Source organism: Scyliorhinus canicula, chromosome 10 (genome assembly GCF_902713615.1).
Source record: "Scyliorhinus canicula chromosome 10, sScyCan1.1, whole genome shotgun sequence".
In the NCBI taxonomy this organism is placed as follows: Eukaryota; Metazoa; Chordata; class Chondrichthyes; order Carcharhiniformes; family Scyliorhinidae; genus Scyliorhinus; species Scyliorhinus canicula.
Genome location: NC_052155.1, coordinates 186,663,411 through 186,691,153, shown reverse-complemented (window position 1 = coordinate 186,691,153; position 27,743 = coordinate 186,663,411). Strand labels below are relative to the sequence as shown.

Below are 27,743 nucleotides of genomic sequence, written 5' to 3'. Positions count from 1 at the left end.
CTGAGTCAACCGATCTGGAGTCAACATGTCAACTGGACCAAGACCCCAGATTATATTCCCAAAAGAACATTAATGAACCAGATGTTTTTTTCTTTTACAACAGTCCAGCTGTTTCATTGTCACTGATACTATAGCTTCTTCATTCCAGATTCAATTAATTAATTGAATTTAAATTCCTCACCAGCTCTGGTGGGACTTGAACTCATGGCCGGGATTCTCGATTCCCCGCTACTGCGATCGGGAACCCTGATTGGGCAAAGAATGGAGCGTTACCCGATAAACGGTATCAGCGGCAGGCGCCAGACCCTTTGACATTCTCCGCTCCCCTGTCTCCGGCTGTAACGCGCTACCCATCCCGCACTAGCGGGAAAATGCAGATTCATAATCGGCATGGATTAGCATTCGATTAATGGGTTGGAATTCTGATCCCCCCCTCCCCCCACCCAAATGCCAGTGATGCTCCAACCCCCACAGTGGGCAATCCACCAGGTGGGCATTGGTGTGAGGTCAGCCAAGCACAGCCCTGGCGCAGTGGCCCGAGTGGTATAAAGGGGGGTCAGGTCATTGATAATGTGCCCCTGTGTCGCTGCTTGTGGTAGTCGGGGTGGTTCCCCACGGGTTCTAGGGGTTTTGGTAGTGGGGATGGGAGGGGGTGGTTTCCCGTGGGTTCTGGGGGTTGGGTGGGCTCTGGATATGGGTGAAGTGAGTCTTTGATGGGGGTCCCGTGCCTAGTTTGCCCCTTCCAGCCCTGGGCAACCTGAAGATCACCCTGGGCATGGTGACCTCAGGCTGCCCTGTGCTCAATGGCATCCCCCTGGTCTGAGTTCCTGAAATTCTGCTGTGGCCTCCTCAGCCTGAAGCACTCTGCTTGACAGCTGAAGAACAGTCCAGACTGTCCAGGGAAGAACCAAAGCACAATAATTTTCCCTTTTGTTACATCATGGGACTGGTTTAGCTCACTGGGCTAAATCACTGGCTTTGAAAGCAGACCAAGCAGGCCAGCAGCACGGTTCAATTCCCGTAACAGCCTCCCCGAACAGGTGCCGGAATGTGGTGACTAGGGGCTTTTCATAGTAACTTCATTGAAGCCTACTCGCGACGATAAGCGATTTTCATTTCATTTCATTTTTCATTTCATCCGCTCCCTCAGGCAAAAACCTTTAAAACAGCAGCTGCCACAAGTTTCACCTCATTACCCCCTCCCCCAACCTCTGCTTCCTTTGCCAGTTGCCTTAAACTCCCACCCAGCCATTGCCTTCTTCCAGACCCTTCCATCAGGCAGAAGGTACAGAATTCTGAAGACCCGCACATTCAGACATAGGAACAGCTTCTTCCCCACAGCTACAAGACTCCTCAACGACTCCCCCTCGGACTGATCTGTTCCCTGTAAGAACACTATTGACGCCCTATGCTGCTCTTGCTCATGTATTTCCTTTGTTTGGCCCCTTGTTCCGCACTGTAACCAATCACTGTTTGTCGATGTACCATTTGTCAACGTTTGAAAGAGAAAATGCTGGAAAATCTCAGCAGGTCTGGCAGCATCTGTCGGGAGAGAAAATAACGTTTCGAGTACAATGACTCTTTGCAAAGAGTCATCGGACTCGAAACGTTATCTCTTTTCTCTCCCTACAGATGCTGCCAAACCTGCTGAGATTTTCCAGCATTTTCTCTTTCGTTTCAGATTCCAGCATCCGCAGTAATTTGCTTTTATTATTTGTCAATGTTCTCTGTTGATTACTCATTTTGTCTACTATGAACGTATTGTGTACGTTCCCTTGGCTGCAGAAAAATACTTTTCATTATACTTCGGTACCTGTGACAATAAATAAATACTTTGTTTGGGAGAAGTTTGTGTGGCGGGGGGGGGGGGGGATTTAGAAATAAGGCAACTTAAACCATGATTGTCCAACTGGCTTAGCTTCACCCACCTGATTTGATGACAGCCTGGATGTTGGTACAGTCCATTCCCGGGGGTTCCTGACTCTGGCAGATGTTCCAGGTCAGGCTCATTAAAATGTTTACGATGGACTCTGAGCATTCAGCTTGCCTCAGGCGAAGGGGGGGGAGATGAAACAATGTGGTTAATGTGGCCCTAATACCCTCACCCCTAACACACCATCAACCAACCCGCCCACACCCAACCAGGGGTGAAAGGGCAAAATGTATTGAATGTATTTTAAAAGCACTTTTTCCTCGTGCGTTTAATCACTCTTTGCCGAGACTTTAATGGCAGGGAAACGTGTTGCTTGACACAAAGCCCACCAGTTATTCGGATACACCACCCGGATTTATCTGTCGCATAGCCCGATCGGTGGCCAAATGACCTCAAAACAGAAAGTTCTGGAAAAACTCCAGCTGGTGTGGCTGCTGCTGCGAAGAGAGTTAATGTTGCGACTCTTTACCAGCTGCCCAAACGGATGCCCAACTCACTACCCAACTTTGCAGAAGTATCTATGAATTAAATGTTGATTCTCAGCACAGCATGCATGGAATTATCCTCCAGCACTGACACACGGTGGGAGCAGTGTGTACCCTCTACACCCCAGCAACTCGCCAAGTCTCCTTCGAGAGCGCCTACAGGGCAATTCGGGATGGGCAATAAATGCTGGCCTGGTCAACAAAGTCCATTGCCCCTTGAATTAAATTTTAAAAATCTCCCAAACTATCACTGGGTCAAAATCCTGGAACTCTTCCCGCCCTAACAGCACAGTGGGTGTACCTACACCACATGGGCTGCAGCCGCTCACCCCCACCTTCTAGAGGGGCAATTAGGGACGGGCAATAAATGCTGTTGTTCAATAAGGATGGATAAAAAGAAAACAAAATCATAGGGTCATTAAAAAAAAATGTTATTTTAATCTCCTTTAAACACTTTTGTTTGTTCGTAACTAAAATTCTGGAAATAGGAAAAATAAAACAGTTTGACTGAGAGTTACGAATAAGCCAATTGCGGAACCTGGCATGAGTTGGCATTCTGATTGGCTCATCCTTGCGATACTCCAACCTCTGAGGGCCAATGGCAGGGGTGGCTGGAGGCAGGCGTAATAAAACCTCCAGGAATATGTCCAGCTGCTGTTGGTAACTCCCATTCCTCCTGCTGATCACTTCCCGATTGGAAATGTAAAGCCTGCTCCTGATTCAGCCTTGCATCACCCGCCTCGGCGATAACTGAGCTGACCCATCGTCCCGGGAATATCCTGGGAGCTGCTCTCGTTCCGACATCGTAACTAGACCGGGATTGGATCGTAATCCCCAGGTACTGAACGCAATACCCATTGGGCTGGATTCTCCATTGCGAAGGCAGCACGCCGCACCCACGCCTGGGGATTCCCCAGCGGCTTGGGGCTGCCCACAATGGGAAATCCCATTGGCCGGCTGGCGGAGTGCTGGTGCCGTGGGACGGAGAATCCCGCCCATTGTATTTGAAAGTCACTGTGTGGGAACGTACCCATTAACCTGATGAACTATAGAACATAGAACATAGAACATAGAACATAGAACAGTACAGCACAGAACAGGCCCTTCGGCCCTCGATGTTGTGCCGAGCAATGATCACCCCACTTAAACCCACGTAACCCGTATACCCGTAACCCAACAATCCCCCCATTAACCTTACACTATAGGCAATTTAGCATGGCCAATCCACCTAACCCGCACATCTTTGGACTGTGGGAGGAAACCGGAGCACCCGGAGGAAACCCACGCGCACACGGGGAGGACGTGCAGACTCCACACAGACAGTGACCCAGCCGGGAATCGAACCTGGGACCCTGGAGCTGTGAAGCATTGATGCTAACCACCATGCTACCGTGAGGCCCCGTGCTGTGCTTGTCCCTATACTATGTGCTGTGCTTGTCCCTATACCAATAGGGGAAGCAGGAACATACCTACAGCTGCACCGCATTCATTACATTACATAGAATCTACTGTACTGAAGCAAGCCATTCAGCCAGGCTAGTCTTTGCCAGTATCAGTGCTCCACGCTGCACTTTGGCACCAATACAGCAGTGTAACTGCAGCTGGCGTAACTCTGTGTCAGCGGCCCAATCTACCAGGAGCTTGCATTTATATAGTGTCTTTCACAACTTCAGCTTATCCCAATGTGCTTTGCAGCCAATGAAATACTTTTGAAGTCTAGACTTGCAATCCGTTGTATTATTTGTTGACTTATTTATTGTAGATCCTCAACACTGTTACCCGCAGAAACTATTTGACTTTCGCGTCTGTTAGATCTCTTTGATTCCACAGAGAGTCGTGTCTGGCTGTTCAATTTCAATGGCTTTATTCAGCACCTAAAGGTGCATCACAGTTAGCCTTCTTAGTTACATTTATTTAGCTGTTCCCAAGGCAAGAGAGAGAGAGAGAGCTGTTCGCACGCTCAGTTCATATACCCGTGATGTCACTGGCCTGAATCTCATTGGTGCGTTTAACTTGCACTGCCAGGCCCTGATTGGTCTGCACTGGGACTGGGGCTGAGGTTGTTCCTCATTGGTGGTCGGCAACACGTCACCGGCGGCATGACCTCAGACGTCGGTGTCACGGGGGTGGCAGCGACCATTTTGACTGGGCGTCTGAGATGGCTGTCGCTAACTGCGCATGTTCCATCAACGTCTGAAATGCTACATTCCTGATGATGTTGCCTGGCAGTCCTTAATTAACACTGGGATTCCCTGATTAACGCCATCAATGATTTATACCCTGCTGTCAAGCATTTGCACGTTGTTAACATTGTGCAAAAGAACGTGGTAGAGGACACAGAGATTGGGCAGCACATGTTACCTGGAGAGTTATGACTGTCCAGGGCTGATTTGGGTGAGTGGGTTTAGTTCTTCGGTGTAGTGCACTGCCTGTTTGTTACAGCGAAGTTGAAGGCCACTCAATCTTTCTGCCGGGGTCACTAACGTTTCCAGATTCCGCAAGCACATGTGTCGACATGTGTTCCCCTTCTGTTGACACGTGTTGCCCTGTGTTTCATCCAGCTCCTCTCTGGGTTATTGCGAGTGCATCAGCCATCTGTGGGTTGGCAGTGGCTCAAAAGGAGTTCATCTTTGGTTAAGCAATTCCCGCCTTTAAGCTGCTTTCACTGCCTGTAAACCACGCGAGCTCACTGTAAACGGCAGGGAATGACTCCTGTCGGCTCAGGATTTCACTGGCTGCTGCTCATCAATTTTTGAACTTGCCAACTTCAGTCAGAAGAGCAAATCTGCTCACCTCTTGTCCTCAAAACTCTCTGAGCTTGGGTGTGGGTCGAAGAACATGTTTGGGTCCACGGGCACGTCATTAGGTTAAAAGACATGGGGCGGGATTCTCCTGCTGTTTGCTGATGGCGGGATTCTCTCTTCCCACCGCAGCGCACCCTCGCCTGTGATGTTCCCCGGCAGCGTAGTCTGGTTTCAATGGGAAATCCCACAGACGAGCAGTAGGAGCAGAGTGTCCGTCAACCGAGAACGACAGGCCATTTTCTCCTTCCTCACCGGGAGGTGGGCGGAGTGGAGCCACAATGGAGAATCCCGTCCATGGATTCAAATTCTCCATACCTTCTGTTTTGTCATGTCTTCCAGGCTATATATACTCTATAGGGCAGGGGTGGGCAAACTTTTCCGTGCAAGGGCCACATTCAGAAATTCACAATTTTAAAGGGCCGCATAGTATAATTACTTCACCCGGTTATGATTCTGGGCGCCTCATATAGAACATAGAACAGTACAGCACAAAACAGGCCCTTCGGCCCTCGACGTTGTGCCGAGCAATGATCACCCTACTCAAGTCAACGTATCCACCCTATACCCGTAACCCAACAGCCCCCCCCCATTAACCTTAAAAAAAAATTAAAATAATTTTTTTTTTTTTAATGACTTGGTGGGCCGCATAAAGACCTTTGGCGGGCCGCATGCGGCACATGGGCCATAGTTTGCCCACCCCTGCTATAGGGGGTTACCCTATGGATATTGTAAAATCTATAAAGGAAGAAAAGAATACTAATTTCTGTAGAGCCTCTGATAACCCCAGGACATCTCACAGTGCTTTGCAAGTGAAGGAGGAGTCACTGTGGTGATGTAGAAAACACGGCAGCCAACTTGTACACCGCAAGATTCGAAAAACAGCAATTAAATACTGACCAGGTGATTGGTGCAGATTGTATAAAATTAGTTAATTTGACAATAGCAGGAAGTGTTAACACCCACAGTATTTTTATATTGCTAGTGATCAACGAGGGAAGTAAATATAGTTAATGTTATAATCCCAGTTGATGTTATAACAGGACAAAAAGATCCCCGGATGGAACCCTGGCTCAAAAGACCATAGCTTGGTGTTTGCATTGGTGGTTCAGTGTTAGAATCCTCGGCTCCCATACGGGAGGCCTGGGTTCAATTCCTGGCCAACGCAAGGCAACTTCTTTTAGTGTGCTTTGGTGGTACAGTTGTTAGCACTGCTGCTTCACTGCGCCAGGAACCCGGGTTCAATTCCAGCCTCGGGTGACTGTGTGGAGTCTGCACGTTCTCCCTGTGTCTGCGTGGGTTTCCTCTGGGTGCTCCAGTTTCCTCCCACAGTCCAAAGATGTGCAGGTTAGGTGGATTAGCCATAATAAAATTGCCCCTTAGTGTCCAGGGATATTCAGATGAGGTGGGTTGTGGGAATGGGGTGGGGGAGTAGACCTGGGAAGGGTCTTTCAAGGGATTAGTGCAGACACGATGGGCAGAATGGCCTCCTTCTGCACTGTAGAGATTCTATGACTCCAACTGTTCTTTTGATAAAACATGGAGGAACAGAGACACAGGACCATTAATTAGTTGTACCACCAAGAAAAAACATTTATTAAACATCAAAAATTTGATTATGATATAATACGCCTTTATTCCTCCCTTAGTTTAACAATTATGCACAAGTTTTAGGAATAACATGGATCACAAAGTATATCTTAATCTGTAGTGGTATCATTAACACAAGGTCCCTTCTAAGCACACAAGGTGACTTTGGGCAAATACACTCTCCACTCTGAACCCTGAGTGTGAATGTCTGTGGATGTCACCTCAGAATCCTCCCAGATGATTGTCCTGTGAGAGTTTCCAAACTCTCCTCCTAAAAACACACTTTAAAATCTTCTCACATAAGCATGCTTTCCCTTCACTGTATTGCATTCTGAAATCCACACCAGGTTTTCCAAATTGCAATTTAAAGAAAACTTCCACTCCACTTCTAACAGCAAATCCAGCCCAAGATTTCACACCAACCCCTTTTAGGTTTCCTTTGTACTGCTTTAACACAAACACCCAGATGCAGCCACCGATTTCCATAGTTATTTTAATTCACATTCCACAGACTTGAAAATCACTTTTCAGATTTTTTTCTGGTGTCTCAGCCTTCTTCTCAGCTCTGTCTGTCTTTTTACTGAACAGTTCTCTGCTCTCGTACTTTAACCTAAGACTTCTTGGAAACTTCTCTTCATTTTTTCTAGTTCCCTTAACTATCTGCTCTTCAGATCTCTGCACCTGTTTTCGTAACCATCACTCCATGGTATGGCTTTTCTCCTAGCAAAACTGAGAGGGTTGTTCCCTCTCTAGCTTTCTAAATCAACTGTTTCTAGCAGAGCTGTGAGAGTTACCTTCTCTCTCACTGCTTATCTTCAACTGCCTTCTCTCTCACTGCTTATCTTCAATCAAATTAGCTGAGCTAAAACTTAAAAAAGCTTCTCTATCTTGTTGCTAAGCAACCACTGCTGGTTTATTTATTCTTCACTCTGGAGCCCTCTCTAAGTACAATCGAAACACAGTTGGAACTTAAACAACCCCCACACATACAAACACCTTTGTCCAGCATGAATCTAACTATAGATTTTACCTTTCCAAGCACAGAAACATTAAATTCAAGGCAGTAGAACTATACCTTATTTCTAATGTTTACCAGTACAAATATAAATCTCTTAAAACTTTATTTTGTAATATTAACAATATAAAGTCTGCTCTGTGGTGTAAGCAGGACACACTGAGATTTATATGATGTAAGTTAGATTCCTAAAAGTGAATTAAGGTTAACCCCACCTGAAGAAGAAAAAGCCACACAGATGTCCAGTCTAATGTTTGCTTCTGGGTGGGAGTTTGGTACCTTCTTCACCTGTGTGCTTTTCTATCACTCTCTCCTCCACACAACTCCCTGGATAACTACAGCACAATGCTTCTGTAAAAGAGACAAACAGCAAAGAGGATTATTTCTGTAGAGGGTGGGATGTAGCAACATGCGGAGGCTATTCAACCTCGTGAGCATGTTCCATCACTAAGTGACATTGTGGCTGATATCTATTTTAACTCCATCCGCCTGCCTTGGTTCTCTGACCTTTAACCCCATACCCAACAAAAATCAGTTCTGTAATTTTCAATTGACCCCCCCAACCCCCCCCCCCCCTTCCCCACACCACCCCACCCCACCCCACCTAGCCTCAATAGCTTTTTGAGAGAGAGAGGGTTCGAGATTTTCAGTTCCCTTCGCGTGAAGAAGTTTTTTCTGACACGGCCCCTGAATAACTTGGATCCTAATTTTCAGATTCTGACCCCTTTGTTTCTGGACCCCTCCCCACCAGAGGAAATAATTTCTTTCTACTCACCCTAGCAACTCCATTACTCACCTTAATCACCTCAATTAGACCCCCTTAATCTTCTTTACTCGTGCAGAGAATATCGGTCAAGACTTGCGCTGCAAAAGTTTGAATATCTCGCGAGGAGGAAGATGCTTGTGGAGACTGACTGAACCAACAACAACAGACTGCACTAAACAGTCGGTAACTGTTGTTGTTAATGCAACTCCAGATTGTTTGAACTTAGTTTATCTTCTGCGTCTATTGTGAGGCTTTTTCCCCCCCAAATGTTTTGTCTTTTCTTTTGAAAACGTATTGAGCATTGTGGTGCTTTTGTTTAATCTTATTTTACATCCTAAGTTTATTGCAGCTGTTCGTTGATCTGCCTTAATGATTCCTGTGCTCATTACATCAGATCAATCGCTGGCTCTTTTTCCCCTTGATCTTTATGATGATATCCCTGATCCTTTTCTGCCTTTCATTTTCCTTTGTTCCCTTTCATCTTGTCTCTCCCAGCTGTGTCAATGATTTTCACCCCAGTCACAGGAAACTTGCAAGTTGCTGCCTGCTTTTTTTTTTCCCAATTCCAACCGTTCCCCTCCTTAATAATTGTGTTCACGAGAAGTAGAGGCTTGAAACGAAACATTGAGCGACTGAACAGGTGTTAATGTCTGCTGGTTGCCTGGGGTTATCAGGAACAACCGGACGGCTAAAGGGGTGGCTTTTAACAACGATGAGAGGGTTTGATAGGGTAGATGTAGGGAAGTTGTTTCCACTCCGTGGGGGAGTCAAGAACCAAGGGCGGCAAGTTTAAGATTGTCATTAGTAAACCCAACAGGGAATTCAGGAGAAACGTTTTTACGCAGAGAGCAGTCAGATTGTGGAACTCGCTGCCTGAGGGACTGGTTGAGACGAACAATAGAGATGCATTTACGGGGACAGCATACAAACCTATGAATTAGGAGCCATTCAGCCCATTGCGCTACCTTCGCTGTTCAAAAAGATCATGACTGGTCTGACTGTGGCTTCAACATCCTGCAACTCCTGATACTCTGACTCCCTTGTTAGTCAAGGATTTAGCTCCTTCTGCCTTAATAATATTCACCGACCCTGGCTGCAGTGCTCTCTGGGAGAGTGAGTTCCATAGACTCTCCACTCTCAGAGAGAGGAAAAAAATAATCTTCTCATCTCTGCCTTAATTGGAAGACCCCTTATTTTAAATCTGTGTCCCCCTAGTTCTGGGCTGGGATTCTCCAATCCCCTGCCGGGCCGGAGAATCGCCGAGGGGGGAGGGGGGGGGGGGGGGGAGAATCGTGCCGTGCTGATCCAACGCCGGCATGCCGATTCTCCGGCGCCGATTCTCAGGCACCCACGGGATCACCAGTCGGGGCCCCTTAAAAACGCCCCCCCCCCCCCCCCCCCCAGCGATTCTCCGCGCCTCGACGGGCTGAGTGCCCACCGAGTTCGGTCAAGTCCCGCCGGCGTAGGTTACTTATGGCCCTACCCGCCGGGACCTCGGAGTTCTTGCTGCGGGTGCGGAGACGGGAACCCACGCGCATGCGCAAACTAGCGCCGGCCGTGGTGCACATGCACGGACCCACGTCAGCCGTGGCGCGTGGGCTGGATCACTCTGGTGCCGTACTAGCCCCCTGGGAAGGGGTGAATACCTGGGCCTGGAGTGAGTGGCTCACGCCGCTTTTGAGGCCGGAGTCAGAACTTGCCCATGGGACCGGAGAATCCCGGCCCTGGTCTCTCCCATGTGGAGAGACAACCCTGCAAAAGTCACCTCAGGATCTTCTGGGCGTGATTCTCCCAGAGAGGGAGAAATCGTAAGGCTGGCGTCAAATCCGGGCGGGTTTGACGCCAGCCTCCCCCTCCCCGACCGGGAACCGATTCTGGTCCCCGGTCGGGGCTAGCATGCCGCCGCCGTAAACTCCGGCATCGCGGGCGTAACGAATTTCGTTAAGCCCGCTTGCCAGAGTTTGCGCCGGCTGACGCGTCACATGACATCAGCCGCGCATGCGCGGATTGGAAGACTCCAACCCGCACATGCGCGGATGACGTCATCGCGCATTTGCGCGAAACCCGCGCATGCGCGGGCCGGGATGCCCCTCAGCCGCCCCGCGAAGTGATACAGCGGGGCGGCGGAAGGACAAAGAGTGCGCGGGTATCGGACCCGCTGCCCGCGATCGGTGCCCACTGATCGCGGGCCCATGGCACCCTTGGCACGGCCGTGGTACTGCCGTGCCAATCGGTGCCATGGTTTTAAAAATCGGCACTTTACGGCCGTTTTTACGAACGGCCAGACCAGGTGTGTTTGCCGTTCGTAAAAACAGCCGTAAAGGGCTTGGAACTCGGCCCATCGGCCAGCTGAGAATCGCTGCTGGCCGTAAAAAAACGGCGGCAGCGATTCGTATCGGGATTCAGGCGTGTGGGGGGGGAGAATAGCGGGAGGGCGTCAGACTAGCGTGGCCGTAAAATTTTACGAACCCCGCTATTCTCCGCACCGTCGTGAGTGCGGAGAATTGCGCCCTCTATGTTTCAATCAGAATGCCTCTCATTCTCCCAAACCCCAATGGATACAGAAGCTGGATAAACAGATGAGGGAGGGAGGAATAGAAGGTTACACTGAGGAGACGAGCTGAAGAGGGATGGGAGGAGGTTCTTGTGGCTCTCAAATCCATTCATCATTTCAACAACTTCTAACAGGTCACCTCCTCCCAGGAAAAAAAAGGCTGTTTTGCCTTTCCTGACCCTGAATTGTTTCTGAGATTAATTTTAATCGATCTGACACCGAGTCCACAAAGATTGGACAAGTGAAGTTTCTTCACCAAACAGCATTAGAACAAGTGACGCCGTTTAGTCATTAGTGCATGTTGACTTTAGTGATATATGTGAGAGAGCTTCCTGTTTTCAACCTTTGTGTGTTGCTGGCTTTCAAGTAGCAGATGGCATTTATTTATAAAAGGATGTTTTAGTTAAAATTATGTCTCACTAAATGATTAAATCAAGAGTGACGTGAAATAATTATCTTGAGGGGGTTAGAATACAAATAGGTGAAAGTTATGTTACAGTTTGGGGAGCTCGGTTCAGACCCCATGTGGTGTTACTGTGTCCGGTTCCGGGTACCACACCCCAGGAAGAATATTTCGGCCTGGGAGGGGGTTCACCAGCAAGATACTGGGGCCAAAAGGGTTAAATCACGAGGGCAGATTCTAAAGACCTGGCTTATGTTCCTTTGAGTGGAGACGATTAAGGGGTGACCTACTTGTTGATGCTGGAAGGTCAATTGAAGATTTAAAAACTGAGATTGATGCCTTTTGTTGGGAAGGAGGTTAAGGGTTACGGAGCTCAGGCGGTTGAATGGGGTTAAGATTCCGATCAGACTTGATCTAAGTCTATGGGTGGAACAGGCTTGAGGGATTAAACAGCCTCCTCCTGTTCCTACATTTCCTAATCTGCTGCTTTAAACTTTGCAGTCGTGAAATGTGTATGTTGATATTTACGTGCAGACCAGGTATGTTTGAGATGTTAATCAGTGTGTATGTGTGCCTGTGTATATACATAATAAACTTGAATAGATTGGTGTTGACAAACTAAAAATCGCAGCCTAATCATCTGGTTTTAGTTCAGCTGAAATTTGGTAACGGTAGTAATTTTGTTTGAAGATTGACTGGGTCAAACACTCCCAGGTGTTTGTGTAGAAATGTTCTCTCCCTATACCCAGCAACAAAGTGACGCACAATAACCCTTTACACCAGTGTTTCCTGATCTGTGTTCCACTACTATGTTTAATTCAACACATACCAACAAAAACAAAATACCAACAAGACAGTAACAGTCATATGCATTGAATCCCTACTGTACAGAAGGAGGCCATTCGGCCCATCGAATGTGCACCAACCCTCTGAAAGAGCACCCCACCTAACCTGCACGTCTTTGGACTGTGGGAGGAAACCGGAGCACCCGGAGGAAACCGACGCAGACACGGGGAGAAGGTGTAAATTCCACACAGTCACCCAAGGCTGGAATCGAACCTGAGTCCCTGGTGCTGTGAGGCAGCAGTTCTAACCGCTGTTTGTAGATTATAGATCAATATGTAATGTTACATTCTCTGAAATTCCCGAACACTCCATGATTGGGCTATCACTGGTCAGTAACCCCCTTGTCTGCTTCCATTGCTAAAGCTCCAAGAAATCTCTGGTATATTTACATAGACTGTTAGTAACGTCCCAGCATGCCTGATGAGAGCTGCCACAGCCAATCAAAGTGTCTCAGTGCTGGGAGCTTGTCAAGTGATTTCACTGCTGGGACAATACGAAGAGGCGGGAGCTTAACGTGGTTTCACCTCTTGCAACCCAATTTTATGTTTCGGAGATCCCAATTGGGGTGCTGACTCACAGTTTGGGAACTGTTGCTTTACAGACAGACCCTGGGCGCGATTCTCCGATCGCGGGATAGAGTGTCCGCGCTGTCGTGAACGCTGTCCCGTTTCATGATGGTGCAAAATGGGCACGAGCACTAGCGATTCTGTCCCCCCCACAGGTGGCCAGCACACCGCTCCAGCCTCACTTCCTGGTGCGCACTGGGGGCGGTGCCAACCCGCACATGCGCGGTGGCTTTATGGAGTGCGCCGGCCCCGATGCAACATGGCGCGGGGGATCTGGGGCCGGATGCAAAACAAAGTAGGGTACGGATCCCCCCTCTCTCCCCCCTACAGGCCACCCCCCGACCCTTCGCGCAGAGTTCCCGCCGGCAGTGACCAGGTGTGGACGGCATCGGCGCGACTTCTTTTTCCATCAGGCCGGAGAATTGGCAGCCTGGCCTCGTACAGCGGCCTGCGACCAGCGCCGCGCCAAACGCGCCGGCGCAAATGGCGGTGATTCTCCGCACCTCGGAGAATCGCGCGCCGGTGTCGAGGCGGCTTGGCGAGTTTGCGGCGATTCTCTGGCCCGGCACGGGACTGGGAGAATCGCTCCCCCTATCCGTGTAGTTTTCTCTCTATTCAGCTCCTTTGAATTGGTACCAGGCAGGCATTGAGCAGCCTGATGCTTAAAGAAACGTGATAACGACTCCAGGGGATGGCGGATTTGCATTGGGGTGGGACACGATTCACGTGGACCACAAACACTGACATTGAGCAAATGGACTGGATCACAATTCTGTGCTGGCAATTCTGTGTAAGACATTTTTAACATTGCGTTTTCTCGGGACACTGAGTACCCCAGGCAATGTCAACGTTAATTATACTTCCAGTTGAGGGATGGGGCCGGGTGTTAAAGTGACTACTAGCGGCAGAATTAAACCCTCTGTGATTAATTCCTCTGTTAAGGAACCTGACCCAGATTAGTTAATTGCCAAGTAAAAAAAAATGTACTGACCAAAAGGAGCAGCTGGTAGAAGCCAATGCCACACCTCACAGAGCCAAGTTTGGTGATGATGATAATCCTGAGGAACACAATAGTTTAGGGCAGAATGGCAGTGGGCAGAATGATCAGGACACACAGGACAGAGCTACTGCATCCATAGGCCAGTTACCTAGAGTGGGTACTCGCGCAAACATACAAAGTGTGAGTAGAAGTGGGCCATTCGGCCCCTCGAGGCTGTTTCACCACTCAGTAAGATCTGATGTGATTGTGTTTTGAGTTCCACATTCCCATCTCCCCAATAACCGTTGATCCCCCTGCCTAACAACAGTCTACTTGTCTCCACTTTAAGCATATTCAGTGACCTCGACTCCACTGCCTTCTGAGGCAGAGTTCCAAAGAACACAATCCTCAGGGACAAGAATTCTCCTCCTCTCTGTACTAAAGGGAATTTTAAAACAGTGCCGCCGGGCTCTGGACTCACCCACAAGAGGAAACATCTTTTCCCCGTCCCCCTTGTCAATACCGTTCAGGGTCTTATAGACTTCAATCAAACCACCCCTCACTCTTCTAAACTCCAGTGGAAACAAACCCAGTCTGTCCAAGCTTGCCTCAATATTTAGCCGGCCAAGAAGGGAGGCCCATGGTTGATTGGGTTGAAGAGCATGGTGCGAGTTCTAATAGTGGATCTGAGAGTGACCCTTGCATTAGAAAACAGTCATAAATTAGAGAAAGAGATAGAGAGTTTGGCACAGGTCAGATGTTTCCCTTGGTTGGGGTGTCCAGAACCAGGGGGCACAATTTCAAAATAAGGCGGTGTGGTAATATGCATATGCATAGCAATGTATATAATTGGGTGTAACTGACCAGCAGGTGGGGAAGGTGATCCACCATGTGGCTCCATAGATGGGCAGATGGTAGTAAGTCGTACCAGAGGACAGTCACATTAGAAGTAGCTCCACGAGAATTCACTTATTCGTTACTGTTTGTATTATAGTTCGTTACTTATCTTTCCACGTGTTCATTTTGTTAATAAACTATCATCACTAGTCAAAGAACTAGATGTTCCGTGTGCATCATTACCACGGCCACAACGTAGAGCATAACAGGCGGAAGCCACTTGATGCCGAGGTGAGGAGAAATGTTTCCAGTCAGGGAGTTGTGAATCTTTGGAATTCTCCAGCCCAGAGAGCTTTGGGTGCTCAGTCGCTGTGTACGTTTAAAACTGAGATTGACAAGATTTCTAAATTCCAGTGACATAAAGGGATACGGGGAGAGTGTGGGGGAAAATTGTGCATGACCAACCACAATTATATTGAATGGCAGAGCAGGCTCGATGGTTAGATGGTCCACTCCTGCTCCTATGTTTCTAAACAGTGAGATATTGGAACCACTGAGTGTTGTATCAGAGCAGCAGGAGATATATCCCGAGTTTCCATTTGTAATGCATTTTACAGCAATCGTTTTAACAGAAGGGAGAATGACTGATTTAAATAAACTCAAAGAGCTAATGGCTATAACTGCAAATGTCATAATCCAACAAGAAGCACGTTATAAACAGAGCGATTTATTAAAATTATTTAGCCAGAGGCTTCCCCCAAGAATGAAGCACATGTGATTTAATGATCACTGTTCACTATTTCCTAATAATCTGCTATACGTCTAGAGCTCTTAAACTCACATGTACATAGAAAGCACAATTAATTGGTTTTGAAGGTCAACTTAAATTCCACCAGTTTATTTTAGTTGATCCATTAATAGATTTTATTTGGCTTTTAAACATTTAATTGAATTATTATTCAAAGTTTCTTTGATTTATTTTCTGAGGTTTACACTTCCTAACCCCCAGGGTTGTCCAGTTTGATTATAATATCAGAAGTAGTCCTCAGGTGAGATTTGAACCGATTTATAGTCGCTGAACCATTTCAGACTTTGATCCTCTTTCTAGTAGATTAGGTCAGAGGAGTTTGAGCCCTAAAACAGGAGGGCGTTTTGAACCTAAAACAGGAAAAAAACCCTCAAAGACTCGATTTATAATTGTCCAATGCATTTGCATAATGTTAAGTTAGGGCTGAGATACTTAGTTATTGAAGATTGAATAAAGGGGTTAAAGGGAGATTATTGTGGTGACTGCCCCTTTAAGGGCAATACTCTTGGTTTGAGGGGCCAATTGGGGTGGAGAGTTGGTAATCATCTCAGAGGGAAATCCTTTCTTAGGCAGGGAGACATGTGGGAGACTAGGGGAGCATGTGGCTCATGTACTGTTGTACAGTTTTTCTTATTAATAAGTACATTTTGTGTTTCTCATGAAGTCTATGAAAGTGCATCATTACAGAGCTCCTTTGAAATTCCTCAGACGATTTTATCATATTAAAGGTGCTATATAAATATAGATTGTTATTATTAAATGCACATTTACTATTTGCCTACCCACTCCATGTAGCAGCGAGTTCCACATTCTCACCCCTCTTCGGCTAATTCCATTATTGGATTTATTACTGACTGTTAGTTTCAGCCTCCTCTTCAAGTTTTCTCTGTGTCCGTCGTATTAAACTCTTTCATACACTTAATGACCTTCGTCTGGTCACCCCTCAGTCCCAGTCTGATTCAATCGCAGAGAGCTCCTTTTTCTGGAAACATAACTGTGTAGATTATCTTTGTACAAAACTTCACAAAGGAATGGCAGACATTGACCATGTGGAAGAACCTTTCGAGATAGATTTCAACCATGGAAAACAGAAATGATTTTGAGTAAATCTGGGCTGAATATTAAATTGATTGAAAGCAGTCCTGAAATATCCTTTGAAAACTATGCTCATAATAATGTGAATAACCATTGTGGCTCACGCAATCACACCTCCGAATGATCATAAAGCTCGTAATACCATGTAAGTAAGGAATTTGATAAATATCAGTTATGCTTTTTACTAACCGGCGATTATCTCTCGTAATCCCCTGGAGTTCTTTGTCTGTTTTTGTAAAGTATTCATAAATACTAAATAAGTCAGAGTGAACTTCTTAACAAAACATTCACTGCAGAATGTAACATCAGTTAGATCTGAACCATGTGTTTCATGGCAGAGTTTATCAAAGCTATTAACAGTTTACATGCTGCGCCTCTGTCTAATGTACCCACTCAGATTTGTGCCTGGACTAAACAGCAACGTTTCTGGGAGTGAAATTAGCCAGATGCTCACTCACATTAAAGCAGCGATTCTATCAAAATGCAACTTCAGAATGGCTGAAGGAGGCTGAAAATGTTGAACATATTTTCCATCACAATGTCAAGTGGAACGATGTTTTCTTTAAAAAGTAATAAAAGAAAGGCTTGCATTTCTATAGTGCCCTTCACTGCCTGAGAACATCCCAAAGCACTTTACAAACAATGGAGAAAAGCAAATTACTGCGGATGCTGGAATCTGAAACGAAAGGGAAAATGCTGGAAAATCTCAGCAAGTCTGGCAGCATCTGTAGGGAGAGAAAAGAGCTAACGTTTTGAGACTCGAAACGTTAGCTCTTTTCTCTCCCTACAGATGCTGCCAGACTTGCTGAGATTTTCCAGCATTTTCCCTTTCGTACTTTACAAACAATGACAGGCTTTTGCAATAAACGTGGTAGTCAATTTGTGCACAGCAAGCTCCCACAAACAGCATTGTGGTAATGCGCAGATAATCTGTTTTAGTGATGTTAGTGGGATGGCACAGTGGTTACCACTGCTGCCTCACAGCGCCAGGGACCCGGGTTCAATTCTGCCCTGAGTGACTGTGTGGGGCGGAACTCTCTGACCCCCTCCCCCGGGCGGGTCAGAAAATTCCCGAGGTGGCGGCGTGAATCCTGCCCCGCCGCTGCGATGCCAGCTGCCGTATTCTCTGGCGCCGGTTTGCAGGTGGGGGCGGGATTCCCGCTGCGCCGGTCGGGGCCGTCGGCAGCGGTTCCCCAGCAATTCTCCAGGCCCCGATGGGCCGAGTGGCCGTCCGTTTTCGGACACTCCCGCCAGCGTGAAATGGACATGGTCCCACACGACGGGACCTGGCTGATAGTCCGCCTGGTGCGGTCCTCGGCGGGGGGGGGGGGGGATCCTGGCCCACGATGGGGGCCCACCGATCTGCGGCCCTGTGCCATGGGGGCACTCCATCTTTCCGCGCCGGCCTTCTGCGAAGAAACCGCCTGCGCATGCGTATGAATGCGCCAGCGGTTCTGCGCCCACACGGACCACGCCAGCCCTTCGGCGCCGGTTGGTGCGGCGCTAACCCCTCTGGCGCCAGCCTAGCCCCCGGACATACGGAAGATTCCGCAACTTCCGGGTTGCCTGATGACGGAGTGGTTCGTGCCATTCTTGGCGTTGGCGCCGGGCCATCCTGCCAATTGCGGGAGAATCCCGACCTGGAGTTTGCACGCTCTCCCCGTGTCTGCGTGGGTTTCCTCCGGGTCCTCCTGTTTCCTCCCACAGTCCAACAATGTACATTCTAGGTGGATTGGCCATGCCAAATAGTCTCATGTATCCAAACGTTAGGTGGGGTTACGTGTTAGTGCGGGGGAGTGGGCCCTGGTTGGGGGGGCTCGGTGCAGACTCAATGGGCCAAGTGGCCTACTTGTGCTGTAGGAATTCTATGGATCCTATGATAAATTCTGATCCAAAATATGATTTATTTTGTCAATTTGTGTTTTTAAACACAAACCAGACGCGGTCTAATGCAACTCATGCAGATGAGTGTGTTTCAATACGCAAAATAAAGTGAATACAGCGGAGAATACCGGGCAGTGCGGTAGCACAAATGATTTGCACAGTTGCTTCACAGCGCCAGGGTCCCAAATTCGATTCCCCCTGGGTCACTGTCTGTGCAGAGTCTGCACATTCTCCCAGTGTGTGCGTGGGTTTCCTCCGGGTGCTCCGGTTTCTTCCCACAGTCCAAAGACGTGCAAGTTAGGTGGATTGGCCATGATAAATTGCCCTTAGTGTCCAAAAAGGTTAGGAGGGGTTATTGGATTATGGGGATAGGGCGGAAGTGAGGGCTTAAGTGGGTCAGTGCAGACTCGATGGGCCGAATGGCCTCCGTCTGCGCTCTATGTTCTATGAATTTGGGTTAACATTGAAGATGAAGGTTCAGATTTGAAAGGAGAAAGTTCTGGAAAGTTTGTGGGGTAAGTTTGTGAGTTGGCTATTGGTGACAGTGCCCTTTTCGTTACATAGAGCGAAATTATAACCCTATAATTTACAGGTTCTTATCCCATTTTGCGTCAGAACAGTTTCTGAGTTTGAAACTCAGGAAGCAGCGAATAAAGTTTGAAATCAATCCTTACGATGGCCGGGAATCAAACCCGGGTCAACTGCTCGGATGGTCGTTCTGCCCACCACTGGATTGGACTGGATTTGTTTATTGTCACGTGTACCGAGGTACAGTGAAAAGTATTTTTCTGTGAGCAGCTCAACAGATCATTCAGTACATGGGAAGAAAAGGGAATAAAAGAAAGAAATATAGGCGCTGTTGTGCTTTCTTGGTGGTAGCGTCGACATGGGTGGACCAGGACAGAGTCCTGGTGTGCACCCCTAGGAATTTGAAACAGTACCAGTATCGCTCCTTATCTCAAATTGGATAAAATCTTTGGGAGTGTAGACTAGGGATCAAAGAAACCCTCAGATTTTTGTGTGGGTAGACTTATTTTTAAACTGAGCCTTTCATAGTCTCCACACTGCACTGAGTGATTTACGGCAATTTAAAGAATATTGTGAATGATGACTTCCAGTGTTGTCATTAGAGCAAGGCCCACGGAAAGTGGCTCCCGGCAGGGTCTTCGTTTTCGATCCCATTTACCCTTTTTTTGAGCGGGGGGGGGATTTGGTGTCCAAACCCTGTTAGTTGATCTGGTGGACTCTTGCCCCGACGGAAGCATGTCAAAGTCAAAGACGTCGCGAATAGGCCAATTTAGATTTTTAAAAAAAAAATGCATTTTATTACAAACATTTATCAAAACAGGTTACAGCGAATAAACACCCGGGAAACATACTTCCCGACAATCAACTATACAGTCTGTACAAATTTTTCCTCTTTTTCACCCCTCCTCCCCTGCGACAAACAGCCCCTCAAACACGGTCACAAACATCCCCCACCTTTTCCCAAACTCCCCTGCTGAGCCCCTTAACTCATACTTTATCTTCTCTAACCGCAGGAAGTCGTACAGGCCACCCAACCATGCCGCTAACCCCGGTGGCGATGCCGACCGCCACTCCAGCAAAATTCGCTGCCGTGCAATCAGAGAGGCGAAGGCCAAGACATCGGCCGTCCTCCTCTCCATGAGCTCCGGCTTCTCTGAAACCCCAAATATCGCCACCAAAGGGTCCGGGTCCACCTCCTTCTCCACTATCCTGGCTAACACTGCAAACACTCCCGCCCAGAATCTTCCCAATTTTTCGCAACTCCAAAACATGTGCGTGATGCTGAGGTAGATGATCAACAAGGAGGGGGGTGGGGGTTGAAAGATTATGTAGGGGACGGCAGGAGGTTACAATCAGGTCGGGCATGAATGATTATAGCACAGGGGAGTCCATTCAGCCCATTTAGATAGAGTTCACATTGTGTCTGTGCTGGCTTTTAGAGCAACTCAGTTGGTACCATTTTCCCCGTGGCCCTGCAAATGTTTTCTCTTCCGGAGTTTATTCAGTTCCCTTCGGAAAGGCGGGATTGGTTCTGCCTCCACCGCACTCTTCCCGATCCCAGCCACGCGCTGCAGTAGAAGATTCTTCCTCATGTCTCCGTTGAGTTGCTATTATGGGATGCAGTCAGGGGATTGAAGTCCCGACCCCAGATAGTTGCGATGATGCAGTACAGAAGGAGGCCATTCGACCCATCGTGACCCAGTGCTCTTCCCCCACAAACCATCCAATTTCTTTTTGAAAGTTCCTGGTGAATCTATTTCGGGCAGTGCATCCGCGACATGTACGTTCACATTCTTTACATTCTCCTGGTGTTAATATTGATCTATTTATTGCGCTGCATGTTTCTCTCTGAAAGAAATATGTTTCTTTTTGCGATGTTTTGGCAGGTCGTTAGATTCTTGTCGCAATGCCCCGCTGTGTGGGCCTGCTTTATGCATCATGGAATTATTTTTGTATTTAAAAACATGCCATTTTTGAAGCATTTAAAATTAGAATGGAAAATGAAGCTAGTGAGAGTGTGGGATGGCTTGGGCTGGGAATGTTTCCAGAGGCAGGTAGCAGGACCTTGCGGAATGATTGAGGCAGAAATGGCTGGAGGAGTTGCCGCTGTGTTCTCCAACTTGTGGTGTTCGTAAGTGTTGCCGTTGTTTAGAATTTACTGATATTAATATGCATGCGGTTGGGGTTTGCTTTATTGAGATGGGTTTCCCTCTCCTCCATTAACCACAGTTTGTTTCTCCTGTCAAAGGGTTGTGGTGTGAGAAGTCTTTAGGATGGGATGTTAAACTTAGGCCTTGTCTGCCCCACCATCCAGATGTAAAAGATGCCACAGCACTATTCTGGGAAGGTACAGGGGGGCACTCATTCGGTGATGGGCCCAATATTTACCACTTGACCAACATCGCTTCGAAAAAGGCTTTTTCTGGCTGAAGAAGCTGAAGACAGTGAGAAGACATTGAGAAGAATTAGAGGTGATCTTATTTAAAGATCAGAGGGGTTTCGACCGGGTAGATTCTTTACCCTTGGGAAGGAATTGAGAATCAGGGGGCACAGTTTTGAAATAAGGGGTCTCCCATTGTGGTGAATGTATTTACCTAATGCATGTATGGTACTGTTACCTATGACCTATGACCTGGAAGTGGCGCTACGAGCTGCTTCCAGGTCCTGTACTGTAACCCCAGTATGGCTCCGCCTCTGGCTCCGCCCTCACCGGGGCCATATATAGACCGGCCGCCTGTGGGCGGCATTCACCTGTACAACCGACTCTGGCTCGGCAAGTTCATGACTAATAAAGCCTAATGTTCACTCGCTCTCTCTGCCTCTCGGTGAATTGAAGGTGCATCACCCATTTAAAACTGAGCTGCGGAATTTAGCCGTTGAGATATCGTCCTCAGCGAGCAGTGGAAGCTGGGTCATTGAATATATTCAAGGCTGAGACTGACGGGTTTTTTTAAAGTTTCATGTGAGGAGGGTGACGCCGGCAGGGCCAGCATTTGTTGCCCATGGCTAATGACCCTTGAACTGAGCGGCTTGCTGGGCCATGCCAGAGGGCAGCTCAGAGTCAACCACATTGCTGTGGGTCTGGAGTCACACGTAGGCCAGACCGGGTAAGGACGGCAGGTTTTTAAAAGGCATTAGTAAACCAGACAGGTTTTTTCATTCGATGATTGTTGTCACAGTCGCCATTACTGACCGAGAGATTTATATTCCAGATTTATTGACTTAATTTAAAATCCAGCAGCGACCTTGCTGGAATTTGAGAATCTTGGCCCCAGAGCAGGCTGGGCTTCCTCCACATTTGTCAGTGTCAGGCTCTGACTGAGCACTGGAGTGTTACCCTGCAGAAACACAGCCGGCTTTTCACACCAGATTTTCTGGCACTTGTGACAACGAATCTGGGGGCGAGGTTTACGCCATCACTGTGGCCGGCAAGGGGGGGGGGGGGGGGGGGGGGGGGGGTGAACCTGATGGAGGAGGCAAAGCCGACTCCCCTGATTTTGGGGCACCATCTTTAAAGGGTGCCTCGAACTTTTAAAAATAATTTAAAGTGTCCAATTCTTTTTTTTTTACAATGAAAGGGCAATTTAGCGTGGCCAATCCCCACCTAACCTGCACATCTTTGGGTTGTTGGAGTCAGACTCACGCAGACGCGGGGAGAATGTGCAAACTCCACACGGACTGTGACCCGGGGCCGGGATCGAACCCGGGTCCTCGGAGCCGTGAGGCAGCAGTGCTAACCACTACGCCACCGTGCTGCCCATAAGGGTGCCCCGACCTGCGGTTCAAATGTAGTTCCCCCAAACGCCCCACAGACATGGAAGATCATCCCGACTTTCTGGTGGTAAGACCAGGCGGATCCTGCGGACATAACTGCAGAATCGGGGAGCCCAACCCCATGCCTTCAGTCACCAAGAATCATGGGCGGAGAATCGCCCGGGGCCGGCGTCAATCCCGCCCCCGCCGTTTCCCGAATTCTCCACCCCCCGAGATTCGGCGGGGGCGGGAATTGCGCCGCACCGGTCGGCGGGCCCGCTGCGGCGATTCTCCGGTCCGCGATGGGCCGAATTCCCGCCGCTGACAGTCCTTTCCCGTCGGTGTGGTTTAAACCACCTCTGGTACCGGCGGGATTGGCGGGGCGGGTGGGCTCCGGGGTCCTGGCGGGGGGGCGATCTGACCCCAGGGGGTACCCCCACGATGGCCTGGCCCGCGATCGGGGCCCACCGATCGGCGGGCGGGCCTGCGCCGTGGAGGCCTCTTTTTCTTACGCCCCACCATGGCCTTCACCATGGCGGGGGCAGAAGAGACCCCCTCCCCTGCGCATGCGCGGTATGATGTCAGCAGCTGCTGACGCACCGGCGCATGCGCGGACTTCCGCCGGCCGGTGAAGGCCTTTCGGCCCCGGCTGGCGTGGCGCCAAAGGCAGTTCGCGTCGGCCGGCGGAGCGGGAGCCACTCCGACGCGGGCCCCTCAATGTGAGGGCTTGGCCCCAAAAGGTGCGGAGAATTCTGCACCTTTGGGGGGCCCGACGCCGGAGTGGTTCACGGCACTCCATCCCGCCGGGACCCCCCGCCCCGCCGGGTAGGGGAGAATCCCGGACCTAAACTCCAGAATTCCCTCTCTAAAGCTCTCCACATCATTGCCTGTCTTTCCTTTGCGATGATCCTCAAAACCTACCTCTCTGACCAAGCTTTTGTTCACCTTCATGTGTCTTTATGTTTGTCGGTCGGATTTTGTCCTGTAACCCTTCTTGTGACTTCTTACTACATTGAAGTCTCCTTGTAAATATACGTTGAGATAGGCAATTTATCAAAGGGGTCTTGGTATGAATGCCTATGTGCCATCCTGAAATTAATACTCCAGTTTCTCAGGTCTAGAGGGAAACATTTCCTACCAGTTGTCCGCTTTAAAGCAACTTTCAGTTATTGCCTGGGACAGCTCTGTTGAGCAAATGCCTCAGTACGTTATTTTCATATCCACTGATTGTCACACTCCATCAATCCTATTCAGCAGAGCAGCCACAGAGCACAGCAAATGTTGCTGTAAAAATGAGCCCAGTCTGGGGAATCCCTGAGCTGAGAATACCATTTTGCTGAATGCTGGAACAGGCTGGAAGGGCTGAATGGTCTCCCCCTGTTACCACTCCATTACACCAGAGGTGTGATTTATGCTAACCTATGAACTCCAACGTGCTGTGAAATTTTGTTATTTTTGGAATATATTTGCTCAGCCAGTGCGTAACTTTACATTTATCATATTCATTGCGTTCTCTTTTCAGAGCTCCTTCCACTGCGTTTAGGATTCTATAGGTAGAGAGAGAGAATTATAAACATAATTAGACTGCGTTGATGGACTAGAAACATCATCAAGAGCCCCTCACTCTTCCAACAGCTTTGTGATGATGCAGCAGTTCTGATGTGTAAAGTGACCAAGATCACGCAGGATGTACTCATGAAGCATTATTGTGCAAGACACGGTGTGGCTCAGTTACTGTGTCGTGTCCTGCATCAGCCCTTGGGTGGGGAAAGAATGTTTGAGAAGGAATGACCTCAGTTAAACAGGAATTCGAGAATGGCTTTCTTCTTCCGCAAGGAATCATTCGAGAGATTTACGTGATCCTTAAAAAGAGAGTGAAGGGCTCGGTTACAAAGGCCATGCAAAATCTGGTGATTTTAACGAATCATTCACTTAGAGTTCTAGTCTGTGTCAGGAATTGAACACAACACATCATTACCGCAGTTATAATGGTCACGATAACGTTGAGCTATCGCCTGCAAAATAGCCTGACCTGTTCGTGTCAGCATTTTAAGGGCTTTTAATGTGAACCAACATAATACATCTCCAGATTTGTTAACTTTTATTTGTTTGGACTATTTCTATAAATTGGCTGTAAATAATTCTGTATCATATAACTGCTTCTGTCCTGTGTGATGATATTAAAATAACGTTTTATTGCTCCAAACCTTCCAAGAACAGGTGATTCTCTTGCCTTCCATCATTTTTGTTGTCTCAACTGAAGTCTTGGAAGAGATCACTAATCATTTCTGTGGTTTGGCTTCAGGTTAAGACCTTTTCCGCTTTCTACACTGGCCAGTTAACAGAGGTTTGGATTATTCTGCTCATCTGCACATCAGGGTTCATATCTCGAGAAAGGGGGCATTTTAGCGATTGGCCCAGTTTGTCACCCTGTCTAACGTTGACTTTGGAATGTTTCAGTTGCAGGGTCACAGTTTATGTGCAAGTCTCCGGCGATCGCAGACATCGTGGTCCTTGTGGACGGTTCCTGGAGCATTGGCCGACTTAATTTCCGCCTTGTCCGGATGTTTTTGGAGAACTTGGTTAGTGCTTTCAATGTAGATTCTGACAAAACAAGAATAGGTGAGTCTGTCTTCCGGCAACAGCGCGAACATAGCGGGATAAGATTGTGTGTAAAGACTGCGCGGGAATCCCCCGGAAATCACTTGGGGGTCACGGGATGAAAAGAGGCCACTCAGCCCATCATTGCTCATACTCCCCCCCCCCCCCCTCCCCTTAAGGGAGGCTTCAGGCCATCTTGAGCACCATTAAAAAATCATCCAGTGTCTCATTTGTCATGAAGTCAATGGCCCTGAATATTAGGGGGGGGGGGTTTATAACAGACGGCCAATGTGATGACTGTTACGCAATGTCCCCCGAGTCAAATTTCTACCCCATAATATTTATCCGAGAACAGCCACCCGAGGTCGGAATTGAACCCGGGACCCTGGCGCTGTGAGGCAGCAGTGCTAACCACTGTGCCACCATTGGGCAGGGCCTGTATTGAACAGTAGAGCAGCATGGACGGATTGAAAGGTCCACTCCTGCCCCAATTTTTTTTATATTCTTATGTTTCTCCTGAATTCCCTAATGGATTTATAAATAATTAGCCTATATTTATGGCCCCAATCGCCACCCCTTCAAGTGGAAACATCTTCTCTACACCTACTCTATTAAAAGCCCTTCCATCGTTTTAAAGACCATTATCAGCTCACCCTTCAGCCTTATCTTTAGCAGGGGAAAGTACTGAATTTTATTCCATCTTTCCTGATATTTCTAATCGCAGCGTCTAATTCATCAATCAAGCTTTCCTCTGGACGGCACTATTCCCGGATAGGGAGGCTGAGTAGGGGCTATTCAAACATGGTTAAGAGTACACCTGCTATCAGGAGGAGTGTACAATTCGGACCAAGTACTTTCCAATGGCTCTTTGTTCACATGATGAGCAAACCTTTCCTCGATCACCTCGTCCGCTATCGGAACCCCCGGTCAGACAGAAGCTGTGTAGCCCGCTGGGCCTTCAGACTAGATTGGTTTTATCTTTCTATTTAAAGTTGTAACTCTTTAAGGGATGCATGATTTCAGACAGCATAGAAGGAGGCCGTTCAGTCCATTATGCCTGTTCTGGCTCTTTGCAACAACTGTCCAATTAGTCCCATTCCCTTTACTCTTTCCCCATAGCCCTTCAAATTTTCCCACTTCAATTATTTATCCAGTTCAGTTTTGAAAGTTATTATTGAATCTGTGGGGCAGCACTGTGGCACAGTGGTTAGCATTGCTGCCTCACGGCGCTGAGGACCCGGGTTTGAATCCCGGCCCTGGGTCACTGTCCGTGTGGAGTTTGCACATTCTCTCCGTGTCTGCGTGGGTTTCGCCCCCACAATCCAAAAGATGTGCAGGGTAGGCGGATTGGCCACGCTAAATTGCCCCTTAATTGGAAAAAATAATTGGGTACTCTAAATTTAAAAGAAAAAAAATAATAAATTATTGAATCTGCTTCCATCGCCCTCTCAGGCAGCGTCCTCCAGATCACAAAAGCTCGCTTTGTGAAAAGTATTTTAGAATCTTCTCATCTCCCCTTTTGCCAAGTACTTTAAATCTGCGAACTCCAGCTAGCCACACTGCTGCCAGTGGCAACAGTTCCTTTGTACTTACCCGATCGGAAACAATAATAATGTTGAACGCTGTATTAAATCTCCCCTTTACCTTCCCTGCTCTAAGGAGATCGATCCCAGTCTCTCTGCTCCCTCTCCGCTGACTGAAGTCCGTCACCCCTCAGTTAGCTAGTCTCAATTGAATAAGCTCACTAAATTTCCCAGGCTAGGGGCAGTTTGGGGTTGCTGCTTCTGATTGTACCCTGTGATATCTGCTAAGAAAATGTCTGAATACGTTGGTGTGAGTTAAGGGTTGGATTGGCCTCTGTTGTATCGATTCCTGCAGCCAGGTACATCACTGATCATCGGCTGGGACAATAAGAATGACGGTGACAGAAGCCGGCAGAGCAAAGATGATTTAAAACATAATTTAAATTAATAAAGAAGACAGTGACGTTTTTTGCTTTGTGATTCATGACACCATCCCGTCATGGTGGCTAAAAACGGGATTTGTGCCAGGGAGATTTCTGAATGCAATGTTCCCGACACCCCCCCCCCCCCTCCGATGACACGATCAGGTTCACGCCCGAGAAGGGCAGATGCCTGATTGGCATGTATAATAATATTTTCAATATCACTCGCGGGTTTAATGTTGATACTTCTGCCCTCGACATATCGTCGCAGCCTGCATGGTGTCACGCCGGCACCAATCACCGCTGGTTGTCAGAGTCGAGGGGTAGGTCCTCTGGGGAGCCCTACTGGGGAAG

At 48.1% G+C, this 27,743-nt stretch overlaps 1 protein-coding gene across 1 annotated transcript in view; it reads left to right on the top strand.

Annotated features, from left to right (window-relative positions):
- The window catches only part of col14a1a (collagen, type XIV, alpha 1a), a 227,908-nt gene that overhangs the window by 54,618 nt on the left and 145,547 nt on the right, over positions 1 to 27,743 (top strand). Inside the window, exon 6 of the mRNA XM_038810331.1 lies at positions 25,304 to 25,465. Coding sequence (XP_038666259.1) covers positions 25,304 to 25,465 — 162 coding nt within the window. The remainder of the gene's footprint in view (positions 1 to 25,303; positions 25,466 to 27,743) is intronic.